The sequence below is a fragment of the Phytophthora ramorum genome (assembly GCF_020800215.1).
Source record: "Phytophthora ramorum isolate Pr-102 chromosome Unknown Phyram_PR-102_s0001, whole genome shotgun sequence".
In the NCBI taxonomy this organism is placed as follows: Eukaryota; Oomycota; class Peronosporomycetes; order Peronosporales; family Peronosporaceae; genus Phytophthora; species Phytophthora ramorum.
Window position 1 is genome coordinate 1,250,470 of NW_027150647.1, and position 19,812 is coordinate 1,270,281.

General features: G+C 56.6%; 9 protein-coding genes across 9 annotated transcripts; 4 read left to right on the top strand and 5 right to left on the bottom strand.

Annotated features, from left to right (window-relative positions):
* Positions 1-212: 212 nt before the first annotated feature.
* Positions 213-3,170, bottom strand: KRP23_212 (GPI ethanolamine phosphate transferase 1; the record flags this gene model as incomplete). The annotated part of the gene is made up of 1 exon (XM_067886573.1): positions 213-3,170. The coding sequence occupies one exon, from the start codon at positions 3,168-3,170 to the stop codon at positions 213-215; it is 2,958 nt and encodes a 985-aa protein (XP_067750767.1).
* Positions 3,171-3,282: 112 nt separating this feature from the next.
* Positions 3,283-4,643, top strand: KRP23_213 (putative mediator of RNA polymerase II transcription subunit 4; the record flags this gene model as incomplete). The annotated part of the gene is made up of 5 exons (XM_067886584.1): positions 3,283-3,386; positions 3,471-3,571; positions 3,634-3,807; positions 3,871-3,953; positions 4,038-4,643. The coding sequence occupies 5 exons, from the start codon at positions 3,283-3,285 to the stop codon at positions 4,641-4,643; spliced, it is 1,068 nt and encodes a 355-aa protein (XP_067750768.1).
* A 385-nt stretch (positions 4,644-5,028) lies between these two features.
* KRP23_214 (Protein phosphatase 2C and cyclic nucleotide-binding/kinase domain-containing protein) lies at positions 5,029-6,213 on the top strand (the record flags this gene model as incomplete). The annotated part of the gene is made up of 1 exon (XM_067886596.1): positions 5,029-6,213. One exon carries the CDS (start codon positions 5,029-5,031, stop codon positions 6,211-6,213), a length of 1,185 nt encoding a protein of 394 aa, XP_067750769.1.
* Positions 6,214-6,569: 356 nt separating this feature from the next.
* KRP23_215 (Programmed cell death protein 5) lies at positions 6,570-7,288 on the bottom strand (the record flags this gene model as incomplete). Its single annotated transcript, XM_067886607.1, has 5 exons — positions 6,570-6,629; positions 6,690-6,856; positions 6,926-6,990; positions 7,065-7,129; positions 7,283-7,288. 5 exons carry the CDS (start codon positions 7,286-7,288, stop codon positions 6,570-6,572), a joined length of 363 nt encoding a protein of 120 aa, XP_067750770.1.
* Positions 7,289-7,939: 651 nt separating this feature from the next.
* Positions 7,940-8,251, bottom strand: KRP23_216 (uncharacterized protein; the record flags this gene model as incomplete). Its single annotated transcript, XM_067886618.1, has 2 exons — positions 7,940-8,155; positions 8,231-8,251. The coding sequence occupies 2 exons, from the start codon at positions 8,249-8,251 to the stop codon at positions 7,940-7,942; spliced, it is 237 nt and encodes a 78-aa protein (XP_067750771.1).
* A 922-nt stretch (positions 8,252-9,173) lies between these two features.
* Positions 9,174-11,285, top strand: KRP23_217 (DnaJ-like protein subfamily C member 11; the record flags this gene model as incomplete). The annotated part of the gene is made up of 4 exons (XM_067886630.1): positions 9,174-9,449; positions 9,511-10,884; positions 10,960-11,087; positions 11,168-11,285. The coding sequence occupies 4 exons, from the start codon at positions 9,174-9,176 to the stop codon at positions 11,283-11,285; spliced, it is 1,896 nt and encodes a 631-aa protein (XP_067750772.1).
* A 68-nt stretch (positions 11,286-11,353) lies between these two features.
* Positions 11,354-13,846, bottom strand: KRP23_218 (Radial spoke head 10-like protein B; the record flags this gene model as incomplete). The annotated part of the gene is made up of 1 exon (XM_067886641.1): positions 11,354-13,846. The coding sequence occupies one exon, from the start codon at positions 13,844-13,846 to the stop codon at positions 11,354-11,356; it is 2,493 nt and encodes an 830-aa protein (XP_067750773.1).
* A 130-nt stretch (positions 13,847-13,976) lies between these two features.
* KRP23_219 (Transmembrane anterior posterior transformation protein 1-like protein) lies at positions 13,977-15,755 on the top strand (the record flags this gene model as incomplete). The annotated part of the gene is made up of 2 exons (XM_067886654.1): positions 13,977-15,245; positions 15,318-15,755. The coding sequence occupies 2 exons, from the start codon at positions 13,977-13,979 to the stop codon at positions 15,753-15,755; spliced, it is 1,707 nt and encodes a 568-aa protein (XP_067750774.1).
* A 618-nt stretch (positions 15,756-16,373) lies between these two features.
* On the bottom strand, positions 16,374-19,689 carry KRP23_220 (Pumilio domain-containing protein C6G9.14; the record flags this gene model as incomplete). The annotated part of the gene is made up of 2 exons (XM_067886665.1): positions 16,374-19,314; positions 19,466-19,689. 2 exons carry the CDS (start codon positions 19,687-19,689, stop codon positions 16,374-16,376), a joined length of 3,165 nt encoding a protein of 1,054 aa, XP_067750775.1.
* Positions 19,690-19,812: the final 123 nt, after the last annotated feature.

Here is a 19,812-nt window from a genome sequence, read left to right on the forward strand (position 1 = left end):
ATGGTTAGCATGTGGTGTTCTCACCATTGGTAAGTTACCAAGATCACTACGGACCTCTTGACGCAAGTTGCAGTCCCCGGTGATGCCGTGTTGAACAGTGCCACGTAGTTGACAAACACTGATACATGTAGCATCGATGCATAAGCTAAATGAGAAGTGAGCTTAATTCTCCGTTCCCCACATCGTTGATCTATCATCTAGGTTCTTCCAAGCTACTGGCGCTTCTTGTCATGGCTAGCCATGTCGGAAGCAGGTGTCAGGTCGCGGACGAAGGCACGCGCTAACAGGAAAAGTAGTGGAATGAATACAATCTGGGCGTTCACGATACCAAACATCGAGATGGAGTTTCCGATCTCCTTCCAGCTGCCTTCGTTTTTGACCATGAAGAGGAAATGCAGCGCCAGCACGTCCGACATTGCCACCACCAGGAGGAAGTAGCGCGTGGCAGGCAGTCGTGCTTTCCGCGCATCTGTTGGCGATGTAGCTGAGGGGAGAAGTAAAATCAGATGGAAGGTGCAGGCCACCACCATGAACGGAATGAGGATCTTGCCCACCAACAGCGCTCCCATAGTGAAGGGCGCGAAAACCGTGACGAAGCGGTAGGTAGACGAGATCTCAAAGCTGCTCATGCTCGCCACGTTGCCCGTACCAAAGAACGCGATGTTGACCAGAAGCAAGAACACAAACGCGCGCTGAACTTCGCGCCACATTGAAGACGAAGAAGCTAAGGAAGCTTGAGCCTCCAATAGCAGCCAGCTCACGAGAACCCCACAGAGCACCACGTAGAACAGCACCTCGTAGGCGATACTCAAAAGAATAAATGAAGGTGCGAATGCAAGCATCACCTGAATGAGTCGTCTCACATATCGCCCGACTTCGGCTTGCAGCAATCGCTGACGATTGCCGCCAATTTCCAGCCCTTGAGATATAATGCTCTTGGTCTGTTGCAATCTCGCAAGCAACACCACGATGGGAACTCCAGACAACAGCCAGTTAGCTACTGTGAGCGATAATGGCGGCTTGCTTCGTTCACCATCCAGATACTGCATTGTGGCATGTAGCGTGAGTAGCGAGAGCACCAACGGCGAGGCATTCAAGATAAACAACGAGTTCGTCCAGCTAGACCCGAAGGCGGTCAGCACGGCACCGGTAAAGAAAACTGTCAGGAGACTGCCAATATTCACCAACGCGGTGTGCTCGCCGTACTCACTTGGCAAATATGGGAAGACTGAAATGAGTAAACAGCTAATTGTCCAGCAGCGACTCGGTGATGGGAAGCCTCCAGTCCAGCCGCATCCACATTCTTGACCGTCACCTTCATCTGCGGAAGTTCCCACATATGGCCACAGTGCAAGCAATGAAAAGAGCACACCAAAGATCTCGCGGCGCTCGTACCCAAACACCACCAGCTCTAGACATAGCAAAATGAGAGCGCACTCTGCCCATCGTTTCCAGCTGGTCTTCGATTTGCTCTCACTCACACCTGACGCCCAGGCTTGCTGAATTAGATCAGCATGGTTCCACGTGAAAACCCCAAACAGAAGGGGGAACAGCACGTACAGGTAGTACGTAGTTGGCGAACCTTCAAGAGCCAGGTATACAAAAGATGCAAACAGCACAATGCTCAGCTTGATGTCAAGCTGTTTGCCACCCACTCCAAGCAACCACTTTAAACTGAAGTCTCGCGGGTGTAAGTAGGCCACCCCCACCACAAGCATCCACCCCACGTAGCCCAGCACGACGACGCTAAGCAGGAAAAACCAGTCGTACCTCTGAAAGTATTCCAGAGTCGCCAAACAGATCTCAATCAGTTCCTGGCTCAGCTCCTCCACACGCTCGTAGGCCTCCGAGTCGTTGCCGCTCTGGATACTGGCATCGTATGCTTCAGCAAGCAGTTTCGAGAGCTCAGGCACACGGTCGCGGAACGGTCCGTACGGCACAAAGCGTAGCAATGTCCTCGACCGCTTCTCCTGCTCCTTTCGCAGTGCATGCAAGTACAATTGCTGTGCGTTCGAGCGCACAGCATTAGCCCGGTAGGCTCCCTTGGCCAAGTACGAAAACGGCAGCACTCCGACAGAGTTTCTCGGGTACGGCAGTCCCAGCAGCGCACTGATGAGTGGTGCCACATCAGCCTGCATCACGTCCCTCCGCACCAAGTTGCCCAGCGCGCCCCATTCGCCCACTGCCGCTCGCTCTTGTTCCTCCTGTGCCTGCAGCTGAGCTCGAACCTGCGCTCGAGACTGCGTCGGCAGATCAATCTCAAAGTTCCCATTCTCCTCCGCTTTCATAGGGCCCTGGACACCTGCCCCCCAGACAACCAGCGGCGTCCGTGTGTTCGCCGGGTCTCCGTCCCCGTGCGCTCCTTTCAGCCCCATCCCGTGATCCGCAGTGAACACGTACGCCGTGCGTCCATCGTAGCCATAAAAGTCCTCCACCATCCTGTGCGTCTTGTCCACCAGTTCGTCCACCAGCGCAATATTGTTCAGATAGTCTTTCGAGTTGGGGCGATGCGCATGGCCATTGGAGTCAATGCCCAAATAATGACAGAACACCACGACCCCTTCCGCGTGCAACTGCTCGAACCGATCGCTGCCTTCCGTCGCTTCATTGAGCAGCTTCTGCAGACGTCGAAACACCCAAACGTCCAGTTCGGACGCGTCTCCCTTGGCAAAGTCTTCTTCGGCATGCGAGTAGTGCTCTTCAAGTGCTTGTGGCACATGCCGAGCGAACATGGGCACGATGTCGGGGCTGCCGAACAGGAAGGCACGGCTGCTCTGGTTGAACACCGAGTCAAAGTCCACGGGGTTGTCCGCCCAGCCCTTGGTGACGGCGCTCACGTCCTCATACATGCCGGCGAAGAGCGCCACGTGGCCTGGGCGGCTCTCCGTGGGTACGCGCGTGTGTGAGACGCCCCAGCTTCCGCGTTTCTGCATCACGTCGCGCAGGAACGACACGCGCTCGGCCTCGAAGAACTTGTCTGCTCGACAACCGTCGGCCACGAACACCACCACACGCTTGGCCGGCGGCGCGTCCGTGTAGCCCACGCTCTCGATGTGATGCACCACGGGGGACGTGAAGTAGATGTCGAAGATGCTGAGCACGTACAGCGCGTGGAAGAACACGCCCAGCACTAGCAGCTGCGCCAGGCCGCCGCCCACTCGCTGCGTCATGCCGAGCTCTTGTCCGAAGTGGAAGTGATGGATACGATTGTAATACAAATGTAACTGAAATGTGTTCAATAACGGTTAAGGTTAATTTGTAGCACCAAGTCAGGAGCCAAAAATGCCGCACATGGGCGGGAGCATCCGCGAGGAGGTGGAGGTGGCGCTGCACGAGCACCGCTTCCTGGTGACCAAGCTGCTGGAGTCGCTCAACACGGCGTCTCTGTATGTATCCAACTACCGTTTGCACACGTTTTTACGGCGTAATTCTCACGTTCTGGACGCTTCAAATGATGCTTAAACCTGCAGCCCGCCGTCCACGATCACGGCCACGAGGCTGCGCACAGTGAACGAGACGTTCCACAAGGTGCTGGAGAAGGACCGTGAGCTGCTGTTGGCCGTGAAGAAGCGTGAGTTGGCGAGGAACTAGGCAGCAGAGGAGACGATTTAGAGACTCACGTCGTTGTTTTAGTGGCCAGGCATCAGCTGGCGCAGAAGGAATTGCTGCGCGTGGAGGCGGAGATCGAGAGCAAGAAGCACAAGGTCGTGCAGTACGCGGCACAGCTGAGAAGGTCCCAGGAGGACATTGCGAACGTGCTGAGGAAGCACCGAGTGGTGCTACAGAACGCCAAGCACCAGTCCAAAGGTGCCACTTGGCTTTCTTCTTGTTGTTTTAGCAGTGGATTAACGGTGGTTTTTGTGGTTCTAGTGGTGCTGGACCCTCGCGATATCGTTGCATATGCACACCGCATTGCCGGCACGACGTCGGCACCGAAAGAGTGGCAGCCTGGCGTACGTTTTCGTGGAGTTTTGAAGGTGGCGAGGGGGGTTGACCTTGCTCATGCGCTTTTCTGTCGGGTTGTTGTATACATGTAGCTCCCGATGTTTGGCTTTATGCCGCCAGCGCCGCAGGAGCACATGATGCGAGCGGGTGTGCTCAGCCGTGGCATCGTCGCGGAGATCGTGACGCAGGGCCCGGAGAAGTACACGTCCACTGCGGCGCGGGTCAAGCAGGAAGGCGAGGGCAGCGACGCTATCGAGAAGCTCAACATTCCGATTGGGTTGGGTGCGAGCGACGCGCAGATCCGCAAGCAGATGCCACCTGGATGGAAGCCAGGGGACCCCGTGGACTTGCCGCTCGACGCGCTGCTGCACTACATGGGCCGGAGCTTCTTCACGGAGCACGGCATCACACTGCCCGAGTCATGGAAAACGGGCGACCCGCTGCCTCCAGACGCGATGGAGATCCTGCGCAAGAAGTTCAAGCTGCCCGAGAAACGCGCGCCTTTGTACGACGACGAGGTCGTGGACGACGTGGAGAGTCTGCGCAAGAAGCGCAAGCTGGACGAGGGCGACAAGGCGGACGAGGGCACCGCCGAGAGCGACAGCTCCAGCGACTCCAGCGACAGCGACGAAGAGGCTCCGAACACCATCTCGCTCAGCCTCTCGTCGTCCTCGGAGGACGATAGCGATAGCGATTAACGCGTCAAGCTACGTTTTTTGCACGTCACATGGCTACATTGAGGTTGCAGTTGGTATCTTGAGTCTGCAACACCGGATCCGTGTCTCGCCCCCCACAGGAAGCGTCCGCCGATACTGTGCCAAGCTCTCGTGGCTTATCCGCTCAGCTAGCTGCCTCTGTCCCTGGCTGAAGCTTTTCTTAGCCTCGCACGCTCATCGACCGCTCGTGATAGGCCTGTCGATCCTTTCTGGTCACTGGCCCCATTTGCTTCACGCCGGTTCACCTCGCGCTGTTTTTGCCTCGGCTATAATTACTTGAAAGGACGTGCCGGCCAGGCAACGTCGAGGTCACTCTGGCATTTGCAGCGTCCCAGTCCGGCCCTCGTCTCTCTGAACATCTTCCGCCATGGCCGCCCGACCCATTCAGAAGACTGGATCGATCGCCAAGCTCCGCCAGCAGGAGGCTGCGGCGCCCAATGTGGCGTCGCCCAAGGGCATCTCCATCAAGACGCCGGGCAAGCTCCCGGCCGCGCAGACGGGAGGCGACCACTCGCTCGGGCTGCAACGGCGTCGGCTCTCGGTCGTGAGCGACAATAAGCTCGTGGACGGCATGGCGGCGGCCACGATCGAAGATGTGGACAGCAGCGCGCAGGCGCTGGCCGACGGGACCTGCGCAGTGGTGGCCTTCGCGGGCCTGTCCAAGAAGGGCTACGCGCCGTACAACCCGCGCAAGAAGAACCAGGACGCCATGGTGATCAAGTACGACAACAACACGCAGACGCTGCTGCTGTGCGTGTTTGACGGACACGGAGAGGCTGGCGACGGAGTGTCGGGCGCCATCCGCGAGCGCTTCGCGGCGGACCTTCTGGCCCACGCCAAGTTTGAGCGCTCAGGGGATCTCCAGCAGGACGCCGAGAGCTTGCGCACGGCCATTGCAGACACGCTGCGGTCGGTGGAGCAGGCGGTGCTGCGTGACCCCAGCATCGACACCGAGTTCAGTGGAACCACAGCCGTCGTGACGGTCGTGCGAGACAACCTCGTCGTGGTTGGCAACGTCGGCGACTCGCGCATTACTCGCGGCTTCGTGAAGCTGCTGAGCCCGTCGGGCCCGGAGACGCTCGGCAGCCAAGAGCTGTCCATCGACCACAAGCCTGACCGACCCGACGAGAAGGCCCGCATTATCTCTAGTGGCGGCCGTGTGTTCGCTGTCGAGTACGACGACGGCATCGATGGGCCCCCGCGTGTCTGGCTTGGCCACATGGACGTCCCTGGTCTCGCCATGTCGCGCTCGCTGGGCGATGCGGTTGCTCACACTGCTGGCGTGCTGTCGGAGCCCGAGTTCTCCACTCGGTGGCTGGACGAACACGACCGATGCCTCATTGTCGCCACGGATGGTCTCTGGGAATTCATGTCCAACGAGGAGTGCATGGAGATTGCCATGGGCCAACAGGACCCGAAGCTTGCCGTGGATCTGCTTATTATGGAGGCCAACCGCCGCTGGATGAAGGAAGAGCAGGTCATCGACGACACCACCATCATTGTCGCTTATATCGACACGGTCGGCCTCAAGGACACCAAGACCACCGCATAAACGACAAGGGCGCATCTATAAGCACTTGAGCTGTTGCAACAGCTCCCTCACCGCCCGCCCACTTTTGCTGCCTTTACATCGCTGGACTCGCAGTTAGCTAGTCTGAATAATAAATAAAGCTCCACGCAATGCACGCTATCACTGTCGAAGCTTCCCCAGCTAGCAGAAAGTAAGAAAAGTTGCCAATTGAGACTGGAAGAGGAAGACAAGCCTACGTTTCAAGTGAACCAACTAATATGCACGGGGAATGGACGCCGTCCTCATCTCTGCAGCTAGCCCTTGAAAGTCACACGTTGCAACCCTCAGCCACTTGACTCGCGCATCAGCTACGAAGCTGCCGACTGCATCGATCAAGCTTAAAAGTCGTCATCATCGTCGTCGTCCTCCTCGTCACTGAAATACGTCCGCCGCTTCATCTGCACCAAGAAAAAGTGAGTCCAGGTGTCCCCCAATGACGACCCACCCAGCCTTCGTACCGTGACTTTCGTGCGTTGCTTCTCCTCCGTGACGCCCACCTGGCTCAGCAGGTCGATGAGCTTGTCCTCGTCGATCTTGGCCGCGAGTTGGCCGCGCTGCGCCATCTGGATCACCATCTCCTCGATGGCGCGCGCCTTCTCGGGCTTGACGATCGCTATTCTGGCCACTGAACAGCACCAGCCACCGTCAGCTTCCCCCTATCCGCTCTCAAAGCTGCTCTCTCAATGGCACGTACGGCGCTCGCGGGCGTCAGGCAGCATAACCTGCTGCATCATGGACTGGCGCATCTGCTCCTGTTCCCTGGACAGCGACACACACTTCGTTTCAGCCGGTGCAACAACAACCTGCGGCACCAAGGGGAAGCCATCACTCACTGCTGCTTCATCTGTTGCTGCTGCATCTGCTCCATGGACATTTGTGGCTGCGCGGCCGTCGGTTCCTACACACGCAAAGAGCTCAATTAGCACGCGAATTCTGCGCGGTTGGAGGCGACAGACATCTTCTTCGAGAGAGAAGACGATGTAGAATCTAGGTAAGGGGGGCGATGCATGTGGTGGAGGCTGCTGGGAGCTGGAAGGGGGTCGCTACGTACGCTCATGGTGACTGCGGTGACTTGCTGGGTTGGATGTTTTTCGTGAATGGATCGACGAGAAGTGGTCACTGCGGAGGGGGAGTGGAAGAGGGATAGTGACAAGTTGAAGTATGTTCGATTTCAAATTGTACTTCAGCGGCTATTACATGTATACTACGATTGCTGCTAATTGCATCCATCTTCTTGCCCAACTTGCTGCTTTCGCGCTGCCTCAAAGTGGAGGCGTCCACTACTGCCATTGACTTTGCTAGGTATGCAAGCTTCTCATTGCGCTCGCTTCGAGTAGGCCCATCCGTCGGAGATGATGCATTTTCTGCTTGTTACTAGCACTGTCAGAGCTTGTCATCCCCCAGACGTGCGGCAATTTGAGCCTCTTCTACCGGCAGGACAACCGATGTTCCCTGAGGGCAATGCGTGTCTTCTGAACGGTCTACCACGTCGCGTGCTATGTAGTCCATTGGATTCCAAAGCGACTCAGCCAGGTCATTCAGCTGCTTAGCCACCGACGCCGACACCGGCGAATGGGTCAATATCCCACTGAATGACGGCCAATTTTCCACCGATCGAATGCAAAACGTAAATGATGGCAGCGCCGTTGCATCCTGATCCGTTTCCATTTCCGAGTTTGATCTGTTGCCATTTGACGGAGTACCTTGGTTACCATTTCCGTCCGACTCCCGGGCCTGTACTAATGCTGCTGTTGGATTGCACGTCAGCATGTCGATGCTTGTATCTCGCTCCTGGATGCAGGAGATTTGGGGCTGGCTTTTCGTTTCTTGGGTGATCGTTTGTTTGGCCGTCGTGCTGCTGGCGATCTTTAGAGCCCTCGATGACCTCCCGGTTCACGAACTCGGCGATGTCCATCGGCGCGACCTGCGTTTGCACAAACCGAGACACAGTTACCACGTGCACACTGGAGCTCTTAGTGCCGACCTGCGGGTGGCGTACATGTGCGTGTTTGCTGTCCATTGCGACGTTGCCAAAGAATATATGTTCGTGTGCGGTAGAATATTAATCCTCTCACTGCAAAACGATCAAATACTATCTCTGTGAGGAAAATACTGCACATTTGAAAAACATTTCAGTAGTACTACGTAGTATACCAAGAACGATGCGTATTTAAGTCCCATCATACTACTCGAAATCCTTGCGAACAAGTGCACTCACTATTGCTGCGATTCGCAGCCTGAGAACCAGTTGTGTGGGATATTCACGCTGGCCACTCGAGAGAACCCGCGTTTCGCGCAGTGGTAGTAGTGATGTTGTTGCGGTCTACTCGCAGCTTTCGTCTACTCTAGGAAATTTCTTACGTAGGGAAATCACATCTTAAACGTCTTAAGAAGTCCCTGAATTGCTCTTGTAAAAGTTAGCATTGCGGTTGTACGAAAGTTCAAATCAGTGTGCCCGGTCCGGATGAGTTTTAAATGATTCCATGCTGTGTAGCGAGAATGTTGCGCGCTGTAATTGCCCGTACCGTTGCAAAACAAAACACGATCGTCCAGTTTGTTGTGGATCGATAGTGGCCACGCGTCCAGTCTTGACAGGGATCCCCGCGTCCTTAAACGTGCGACCCACATCCGGTTCTTCTTCTGCTGTGCACTCTTTTCGTCGACTAACATGCGGATCGTGCAACCTTTCGCGAGCGTCTCCAAAATGGCCTCGCCGATCCGATCGATCGTGATGGACATGTTGGAAATGTCCATCGATGCCTGAAGCTCGCGTATTCAATCTCTGGACCACGGACAAGACCGCCCGGCTCTTCCAGACGGCCTTGAAGTCTCCGTTTGGCGCGCGTCGCTCTTGCCCGACTTCGTCCCATGTCGAGCTGTGGGATTTTTGTTTGGTGTATTATACACCGTGTATACACCAAACTTGACCTTTTCATTTACCAATGGCGGAGGCTCGGAAGGAGGACGCCGCGTACTGGCGCCAGTTCGAGCGCGACTACTACGCGCTGCTGGGCGTCCCGCGCGACGCGTCGAACGACGATATCCGCAGCCGCTTCTTGTCGCTCTCGCGCGAGTTCCACCCGGACCGCCACCCGCGGCGCCACGGCAACGCGGCGCTCGTGGCGGCCGCCAACGCGCAGTACGCGGTGCTGGACCGAGCCTACAAGGTGCTCTTCGATCCGGTGAAGCGCCGCGTGTACGACGTCTACGGCGAGAAGGTACGACCCGTCTAAATGAACCAAGAGTGCACTTATGACTGAGGCTGGTACTTTTCTATAGGGAGTGCACGCGCTGGAACAGGATGGAGCTGCGCGGCAGCAGGTTGTGGGGGCGCACCTCAAGACGTCAGACGAGGTGCAGCGCTGCGTGGAGCAGATCATGCGCCGCATGAACCAGCAGAATCTGGAGGCGCAGTTCTCGTCCTATAGTGAGATGTCCATGCACGTGGACGCGTCCGACTTGGTGCAGGCGCCCATGCAGGGGTTGCGCAGCTTGTTCCACAGTGGCGCGAGGTTCGTGGACCGCACGGAGATGACGATTCACCAGCGGACAGCGTTCCCGCTCTCGCGCAGTACGACGCTGACACTGGGAGGCTACATGTACGACAAGATGGGGCTGGGCATGGGCAGCTTCACGGCGCAGTTGGCGCACACGTCGTTCGACCCGAGCGTGCCGTCGTTCACGCTTACGAGTGAGATGGGCTGGGCGCCGAAGCTGCACTGCCAGATCAGCCAGCCGGTGTCGCCCCACACGGTCTTCATGCTCATCCCGGAGGTCGATGACAACGGCCTGGACATCTCGCTGGGCGCCAACCAGTTGCTGACGCCGCAGCTTCACGGCGCCATGATGTGGAGCACGCGGGACGGTCTTTCCGGGTCGCTGAGCCAGGATACTGCAACGTACAACGCCACGGCAGCCGTCGCCGTGAATGGCGGAGGCCCCAACGTGTCGTTCCAGTTCCGCCGCGTTCTGATGGCCACGACGGCTAAACTGTCGCTGCGTGCCAGTCTTGCCACGGGCTTGTCGTTCGTTGCGGGAGCTAGTCGAGAAATTTCCAACCGGACCCGGTTGGGTCTGGGTGTCTTGTTGGCACGCGCAGGTGTTACTCTGCGTCTGGGTTTCACTCGTGGCAGCGTACGCTTCGTAATGCCCATTTTCCTGTCGCCGTTCTCCGCACAATCGGCTTTCTCTACGTTCTGTGCCGCCACTTCGCCGTTCGTGGTAGCTGCCGTCGTTACGCAGCTCGTGAGGCCTGCACAAGAGCGCCAGCGACGTCTGGAGTTGGAGCACCGACATGACGTGCGTGTGCAGTATCTTGCTGCGGCTCGACAGGGCGCACTGGAGCAACAAAAGCTGATGCTGCGTTGCGCAAAGGAGAAGATGGAGCAGGAGCAGCAGCGGGAAGATGCAAAGGGATTGGTGATTTTGCTGGGTCGATACGGCAACAACCCGACGAGTCCCGACTCGCGTGAGTCCCGAGAAGATGACCTGGGTGTAGCGTTGCGGGCAATGCGAGAGCGGGACTTGAATCGCGAGGATAGCAACGATACCGAATCTGGCAGCGCTGACAGTGCCATTCAGCAGGAAGCAGACGCCGAGTTGCTGGAGCAGAAGTGGGTCGATGTTACGATTCCTCTTCAGTTCTTTGTCAAGGTACGGAAGTCTGGAGGTGTTGCAATATCGAGGAGGGTTTTTCTAACTTAGTTGTGTTCACACTATGACATCCAGGACGGAGAACTTGCGCTGACTTCGTCATCGAAGGCTGGCCTCCTCGGATTTTACAATCCGTGCATTGGTGAAGACCAAACCATTGCCGACGCTCGATCATCATCAAGCTCCGCCGTTAAGCCGTTGCTGTAAGTATTTTTTTTATGTTTCTGGGTCTGCACTCCGTTGCAGCTGACTAATGTCTTACGTTGTTTTTGCTATGCTGCAGCTATGTGCGCTATGCGTACGATGACCAGGTGTTTGAAGCTACGTTCGATGACGACCAAGTGGTTAGTTTGCCGTCTCGGTACGCCCAGATAATGGGCCCCGTCGGGAGTGTGTACTAGACTACGTGACATAGAGGAGTGGGTACATTCGCGTTAGAGACTCCGTGTCGTGGATTATTTTGGAATGTTCATACTGATGGATGAGTTTCCAACCTCACTGACTGCATGAATTTGTCCACTAGCACGTGCAGAGGCAGATCTTGAGGTGTCAATTGTTTAGTCTCCTTCTTTGAAGACTCTAGCGCCAGGTGCTGCTTCGTGAAGAGCACGACGGCAACAGCATCCAAGAACTCCGAGAACACCAGTGTCGTGCCCACAAAGAAAGCGTCTGGTTCGCCATCGTCGTTGCTTTCGCTCGAGTTGGATCCAACGATACTGCGGAGTAAGCCGGGCTTGAGCGGTGGGGAAGAGGATGTGAAAGCTCGGTTTAGCGCTGACAGCGCATCGCGGATTTGAAAGTCCGCAGTGAAGATAGGCGCTTCCGGGGAAGCATCGTTCCGGAGCATGACAAGCACCGATCGAATGGATACCTCTTCTACGTGCGTATTCAACGGCAATTGGGGTTCCTGCTCTCCATGCTCGTGCTCTGATACGTCTTCGTGCTGGCGAAGAACTGAAGGCGCTGCGCAGCTGCAGTACAAGTCTTGAAGGCGGTCGTGGTGTTTTGTAAAGATGCTGTGCAGCTTCTTCCCCATCAACTCGGCGCGCAGAAGCGCTAACCATGTCGGCGGGCTCTGGCTCAATGTTTCTTGACGCTCGCGCATCATTTGATCGTACAGGTCGGAGAAAACGTCCGCTAGGAACGCCGTGCTGTCGCTACTTGTAGCGAGATCGATCACACCTTCGGCCTCTGCTGTCATCACCCACGAATGTGCAATGCGAACAAGCAGCTCAACAAATTCTCGGAAGAGCAGCAATTCGTCCCAAGGTACGACTTCAAGCCGAGTTGGATCTATCGGGTGTCTGGAACGATGTTCATGCGGCAGGTCATCCAGGAAATGCTCGGCCATGTTCATCGACGCTGCGCAGGCCAAAGCACTTGCTCGCTGAGCTCTTCGGACGTCCTGCATCAAACTCTCGAGCCGTCCACTAGGAAAGTAAAAGCCGCATTGAGAGAGTAGTTGCTGACACTCGAAGACCTCGAGCAATGTCCCGGTATCATCTGGATCATTGGCAGCAGAGGCTGAAGCCCGCCGAGACTCCTTAATGCACCCGCGATAAAGCGAGCGCAACTCAGTATTAATGCGCAGCGCTGCGTGCTCCACAGCCTTCCGAGCGTTTTCACGCTTTGGGGCGTCCACTATCGGTAGCAGATCGTTGACAAACAGAGCGATACCCGCGACACTCGAAGACGACGAAGGTGACTGGGAAGGTGACAATGCTGTCGCTGGGGCTGTTGGGGCTGTCGGTGCCACAAAAGGCGCGGGCGAAGCAGGTGCATGAAGTCCTGCAGTCGCTGCAGTTGCGTAGGAACCTTCGAGGCTGCGATCCTGGCGGAACTGTCCTACGAATACGCGACCGTCCTCGTAGAAGAAGAGCCCATAACCGTCTTTGACGTTGGCCTTCCACTCGCCTTCATACCTCGCGCCGTTGGCATAGAAGAAAACACCACGTCCATGGCGAAGCCCTTCGTGGAACTCCCCTTCGTACCAGTTCTTGTCGTGCGGACTAGAGATGGACGATCTCATTCTAGTGGGAGACACCGTCGATAACGAGCTGAGTGGACTCACTAGCCAAACATGTCGCCCAAAACCATGCTGGCAGTCGTTTACCCACTCGCCGTCGTATCTCTCCAGCGGCATGGCATCCTCAGGATTCGAGAGCTCGTCCACGCCTGGTGGAGCCATCCACGTCATCACACCTCGTCCACACTTGACGTCAGCTTGCCAGTCTCCTGTGTAGACACTGCCATCCGCGTAGTGCATGTGTCCATTGCCCTCGCGCTTGCCCCCTACAAATTGCCCCTCGTAGCGAATGTTGCGCGCAGCGTCGAACACCAGCTCGCCATACCCGTGTGGAAGTCCATTCTCCCACTCCCCATCATAGCGAGCATTACTCTGAGCCAGTACAAGACCAGTATCCAACCCGACATCCCCTTTGTTGTCATCATGGACGGCTCCATCTTCTTCTGCATCGTGCTCCATGACATTTGGGTTATCAGTAGTGGAGCGGTAGGCAAACAGTAATGGCTTTGGCGTTTCTCCTCCTGTTTCGCCTGCCTCCTGCTCATGAGCTTCTTCACTGTTTGACTGCTGCAGCAGAACTCCGCGGTCCCCAGTCACGAACACGCCACGACCATGTCGCTTACCGTTCTTGACATCTCCGACGTACGAGCTGCCGTTCGGCCACCAGTACGTCCCTCGTCCCGTGATCTCATTGTGTGTGAATTCTCCCTCATACACCACACCGCTATCATGCCACTCGATGCGTCCTGGGCCATGCATACGTCCATGAACGAAGTCCCCTACGTACGTGAAGCCCGTCTTGAATTCCAGTCGCCCCTTCCCATGGTACACCGGCACATCGCACTCCACCACCTGCAGCGTGTCCCCCTCATACGATCGAACCACATTCGCCAGCACCCGAGGGTCCAATGGAGACGACTTCATCCACGACACCATAGGCTCCAACTTCACCGTCCGTTATCGTTGTGCACACGAAGCGACACACCACTTCAACTAGGAAATGGCTACAGTTAACAGGAGTTAAAAAACACAATATACGTTATGACATCACAACCCATTTGTCACCATGGCGTCGGCTTGCGCTCCAACGCCTTCGCCGCCCTCCATGGAGCTCCCTGCCAATCCCCCGGCGTTCTCCACCACCGATCATCCAAGGCAAGCATCTCATCTAGATGTCTCTGCAACTTTATTCCATCGCAAGCGCGTTATTCGCCGGAAAGCGCACAAGCACGCAGGCGTCCCGAGCAGCTCCGTTAAGCAGAAAAAGTCGATTCCAGAGCCCCCCAGCGTACTTATAGGCTCCCCAATTGCTCTAAACAATGTCCAGAGAGATGGTTTCCCAGTAGACCAAGTAGCGAAGCCTTCGCCGACGCAGAACGGACGTCTCAAGCCAAATCTCCATGTGCAGACAGACTTCTCGGCCACTTATTCGCCGTCGAATTTCTCGCCCGTGGCGCCTCTAGCCAGGAGTTCCCCGTACCCTTTGACAGCTAGAGGCGCAGATACAGAACCCAAGGCACCTTCCCCCAGGTTGGGAGGTGCTACTAAACCTCCGGCGCCTCACCCATTCCGACTCTCGGACTTCTTCTACAAGGAGATTTTTGGCGTTCACGACATTAAACCTACCGATGGTATGCACCAGGAACGGGTGCAGAACTTCTTTGCTGTGCCGTTAAATACCGAGCAGCTGTTCCTGTTTGGAGTGCTGCTCGCGCTCGATAGTTTTCTGTACGCGTTCACGTACTTGCCGCTGCGGATTCTGTTCGCGTGCGGCTGTGCTGTGACGTCGGGTTTCCATACCAGAGTGTTCCGGAGGACTCACTTTTATGACTTGATGGTGGCTGTCATTATGGCAGTGGGGACGACGGTGCTGTGGTATGTGGACATGTCGAGGGTGTACCACGCGATTCGAGGTCAGGCGATGATCAAACTGTACGTGTTGTTCACCATGATCGAGATCTTCGATCGATTGTTTTCATCGCTCGGACAAGATGTGCTGGACTCGCTCTACTACACGGCCAAGTATCAGCCACGTCGTGTCACGCGCATGTTCCTGGACTTTGCTGTTGCCATCATCTACGTGGTGCTCCACTCTCTGCTACTTTTCACTCAAGTCGTGACTCTCAACGTGGCTGTCAACTCGAGCAACACGTCGCTACTCACACTGTTGATTTCCAACAATTTCGCTGAGCTGAAGAGCTCGGTGTTCAAGAAGTTTGAGGAGCAGAACCTCTTCCAGATCAGTTGCAGCGATATTGTCGAGCGCTTCAAGCTTCTTACAATCATCTCACTCATCTTACTGCAATCGTCCGCAGGGGATGTTGCCTGGGGAACGGTACGAATTGTTCTTCTCTCACTCAGATGATGTGCTGACGTTGTAACTGCATTTTTTGTTGCGTTCGCGCAGTCGATGGTTTGGGTGGCCGAGATGCTGATCGACTGGCTCAAGCACGCGTTCATCACCAAGTTTAATCAGATCCCACCGACGATGTATTCCAAGTTCATCACGATCCTGTGCCGCGACCTGACAGGCTGGAAGAGCGAAGACACGATTTTGGACCACACGCACCACGTGTCCAAGCGATTGGGTCTGATGTCGCTGCCTTTGGCTTGTGTCGTGCTGCGCATGGTATCGAAGGCCTTGGTCGATGCTCCGATTGAGCTGACGTCGTCCATGGGAATGCTAGTGACTGTGGCGTTCTTCCTCTGCCTTGCAGCGTTCAAGGCGCTGCTGAGCCTCGTGCTGATGATCTACGCGTGCAAATCGGGTCGCCTCGATGACACCCGCCCGAAAAGCCCGCGTTCCGTGCGGCACCTGGAGTCCATCCACCGCTACAAGTTCTAATGAAGTCAACCGAATTGATAGACGCGTTGCTCTTCCTTCAAAAGCTTCGTTCATTGTCTTATGGTCATTTTTCCCTATTGCCTTTGTGTCGCAGCCAGAGCACGAGGCTGGATGGATGTGTGAGCGGCACGCCAAACAGCTTCCAGCTTCCATCTTCGCCGCGGTCCTCGTCTTCACCTTGGCAGCGGAGTGGCGGCTTATTGATACAGCATACTGTCGCGTCTCGCCTTCACACATCCACTCCGCCACTCTGGCGCCGCTCACCATCGCCGCTTTTGCGGGGCTCTTCATCGTCCTTGTTCTTTGCTTTGATACAAGTCCTAAACATGCATTATCCTCTTTTTGTATCTGTCTTATCTACAAACGCGCAAAACTTTTGGATCCTCCTTTTCCTGCTTCTTGTCACTGCTTGGCGGCCTCCTCGCCCTGTCGTCGTCATACCCCACACGCCCCCCTCGCTGGTGGCAGGTTTATCCAACACTCCACACTTCACACCTGCTCCGCGTCTCCAGCGGTACCGGGTCTTCCTTGCTTCGTCGTTCATACACCACACGCTCTTTCCCTAACTGCTGGTTCATACTTTTTGCCCACCACCTCGCTGGCTGGTTGGGCTCTCCCTTACGCACGACTCGTGGCGTTCATGCCCATGCCGCCCACATCGTTCAGCATCATCATGCTGCCGTCATTTCCATGCATCTGCGGCATGCGGTTGCCACGGCCGCCTCCCTGGAAGTGGTGCGAAGCACCCATGTGACCGCCCTGCATTCCGTACATCTGGTTCGGGTGCAGTTGCTGCTGGTGCATGTAGCCACCGCCCATAGAAGACGATGGCAAGTGGCCCATCATCATTCCGCTGGCACCGTTGTCGAACAGGTTGTCAGCGCTCGGCGACATGCCCATGTCCATGCTAATGTCCATATTCGGGAAGCGCTTGAGGATACGCGCGGTGATGCGACGACCGCCCGACGTGTTCTTCATCGCAGCCAAGTGCGGGCGAATAGCCTTCACGAGCAGCAGGCACTGCTCCTCAGCACAAACGCACAGCGCACGCTGCACCACGTAGTTGGCGAACTGGTCCTGCAGCATCTTGTTCATCTTCGGGCAACTCGTGATCTCAGAAATGTACTTTTGGCGCACACGCTCGGGGGCCTTCTCGAGGCATTTCTCAATCACATTCGAGCTAAACTTTTGCACCGAAAGCTCGTAGATGTGGCCCAGCGGCTTCATAATGACACCGAAGGCCTCCTCAGCCGTACACGAGTCAAGCACATACTGCACCACGTAGTTGCCGTACGGGTCCTGCATCAGCTTCATCGCTTGGCGCTCCACCTGCTCAATCACCTCCGCCTTTTGCGCCTTGTTGGCCGCGTCCAAGCAACGTTGCAGGACGCAGCATCCGTGGCGGTGAGTTCCAACAGTCGTGCACTCCTTACACACAGCGTCAAACACAAACTGGTTGTACTCGGGCTTCATAAACTGCAGTGCACGCTGGATCACGTGATTGCCGTTCGAGTCAATACACAGACGCACGGCGTCGTCCTTGAGCGCCTCCACAATAATGTCCGGCAGACTCGTCGTGCGGCGACGTTCTCCACCTTCTGGGCGATCCTCACGATCATTCGCATAGCCATAGTCGTCACCGTCCTCCTCATCGTAGTCTTCTTCAATAACGTCGGCAGACGTAGCGCACACCTCCACCACCTTTTGCACAGATCGTGTACCGTGCAGGTTAAGAGCAGCAGCCACAAGGTTTGAGCTAACGCGACGAATGATCACAAGGCGCTGCTTCTCGTTCACACGTTCCAACAACTTCTGGAATAGATAGTTGCCGAACGGGTCAACCATCATCTCAGCCAGGTGCTCCAGCGACTCCTGGTAGATCACCTCGCACAGGTCGGCACGGTCCTCGTAGTCAAGTTGTTCCTGCAGCAGCCGACAGCCATTCTGATCCTTCGACATCGCGAACACACGGTTCTGGATATCTTCCACGCTCAGTGCGGCACTCAAGCTCGACGGGTCGTTAGCAGAGCCGCCCATCATCGGCGAGCTCATACTGCCGCCATTCATCGAGCCCAAGCCCATGCCACTAACGCCAGAGCTTTCCGAGCGGTAACTCATCCGAGACTGCTGCCGTCCTCCAAACGCTCCATTGAGCTGGTGCCCCATGTCATCGCCGCTCATCTGATGGCGCTGCTGCTGCATCATGTGCGACGGGGGAGGCGACATCATCATCCGGCTTTGCTGGTACATCATCGAAGAGTTCTGGCGGTTTGAGCTGTGACCGCCGCCCATGTGCTCCGGAGTTGGGGCTCCCGCCTGGTGAACAAACTTGCACTTGCTACCCATTCGACAGTGTCCTTGCAGGAAAAACTTGCACTGCTTCATTCCCATCTGCATGCCTCCGCCCATTCCCATGCCCTTCCGAGGTGAGTGCGGGGGGGATGACTCCGGAAGAGGCGGCGTCATTCGCGAGTACATGTTGCGGCTCGACGAGCGGCTATTCGAGTGGCCTCCGCCACGCATTCCCATCTGAGCCTGCTGCTGGGAAGCATACCCCATCTGAGCGTGCGGGTGCCTCATCGGACTCGAGCGCGGGTTCATGTACATGTTGTTTCCACCAACGTCGTACATGGCAGCAGGAGGGTGCGGCCCCACAACCATCGGGTTCCACTGGCCTGAATTCATCTGCGATCGAGACGGCGTTCCACCGTAGCCGTACGACCCGTTAGCAGTCTGCGGCGAGCGGTACTGCTGCTGCTGCTGCTGCTGCTGACGATACTGTTGCTGCTCGAGGGCATACGAAGCCGGCATTTGGTTGTTCCCGTAGTAGTCGTGCATTTGCTCTTGGTACATGGCGTTATTGTCCCCCTCTTGGCTGCCCGACCAGGAATCTTCCGACGACATGCGCGGGCTCAGCGTGTACGCTCCGCTGTACGAGCCAGCAGGCGCAGTGCTCGTGCCTGGCACCGTGCTCGAACGAGTGAGCGACAGCGACGTCGGCAGATGCTGCGGAGCCTCCCGTCCACCAGATCGGTAGCGTTCCTGCTGCGGCGTGGCCGACGCCGGCTGTTGGTGGCGATAGCGCGCGTACTCGTTGGGCGACTCTGGCACCGCGTTGAGCTGGAACTGGCCCGACGCGTACGCGCCGCCGCTCCCCGCCGCACTGGACGCGCTTGCAACGCCATTGGCGGGGCGCTCGTTGGCTTGCAGACTCATCTGGCGGTCGTCCAGACTCAGCTTCAGGAAGTCCCCGCCCAGCGCCTGACTTGGCGACTGCGACAAGAACATCTCGATGCTGTTTTTGCGGCGGCTAGAGGAGCGCATGTCCCTCTGCGTCTTGCGCACTTTAATGGCGATCGTCTCCTCTCCGGCGTCCTCGTGGCTGACTTGGTTGGACGGCGGCGCGTTATTCGCTCCGGCGTCCGCTTCGCTCGCCACCTTCTTGTCGGCGCTGCCCGTGGGCGACGACGCGTCGTCCTCGCTGTACTTCATGGGCGCGAAGTAGTGGAAGAGCGTCGACGACTCGAAGCTGCTGCTGTCCTTCTCCATCGTCATCCACCTGCTTTTTCACCCAATCACCAGTCAGCAAACAAGAACGGAATGTCTCCGTTAGGACGAGGTCCTCTCCACCACCAGAGGAATCGGGAAATGCGGAACCAAATGCGGAGGTACCAACACTCTCGTCTCGGCTTCCATCCATCGTAACGCACCTTTGCTTGTGTGTGTCTGATTGATGGCGTCTTGTTCCCCTTTCTCGAGCTTTTCCGAGCGCGTCCCGGGGCGGAGGGCGCAGGTACGCAGCGCAAGAAGACTGGCTGGCGCGCTCTTTATCAGTGGGGGGCCAGCGCCTTGGGTGGGCGGGAAGCGGACCTGCGAGACCGCATGCTCGACTGCTAAAAGACACCCGAATAGAGCGCTCCGGCCAGCAAAACATGAGGGACTGACTTGTTCGCGCCTGCGAGAATTAATAGGAGAGCGTTGGTCACTGTTTATGGATCGCATTTAGTCGGGAGCGGTGGGCGGGACCTATGCGTCCCCTCTGGAAGCTGATACCACA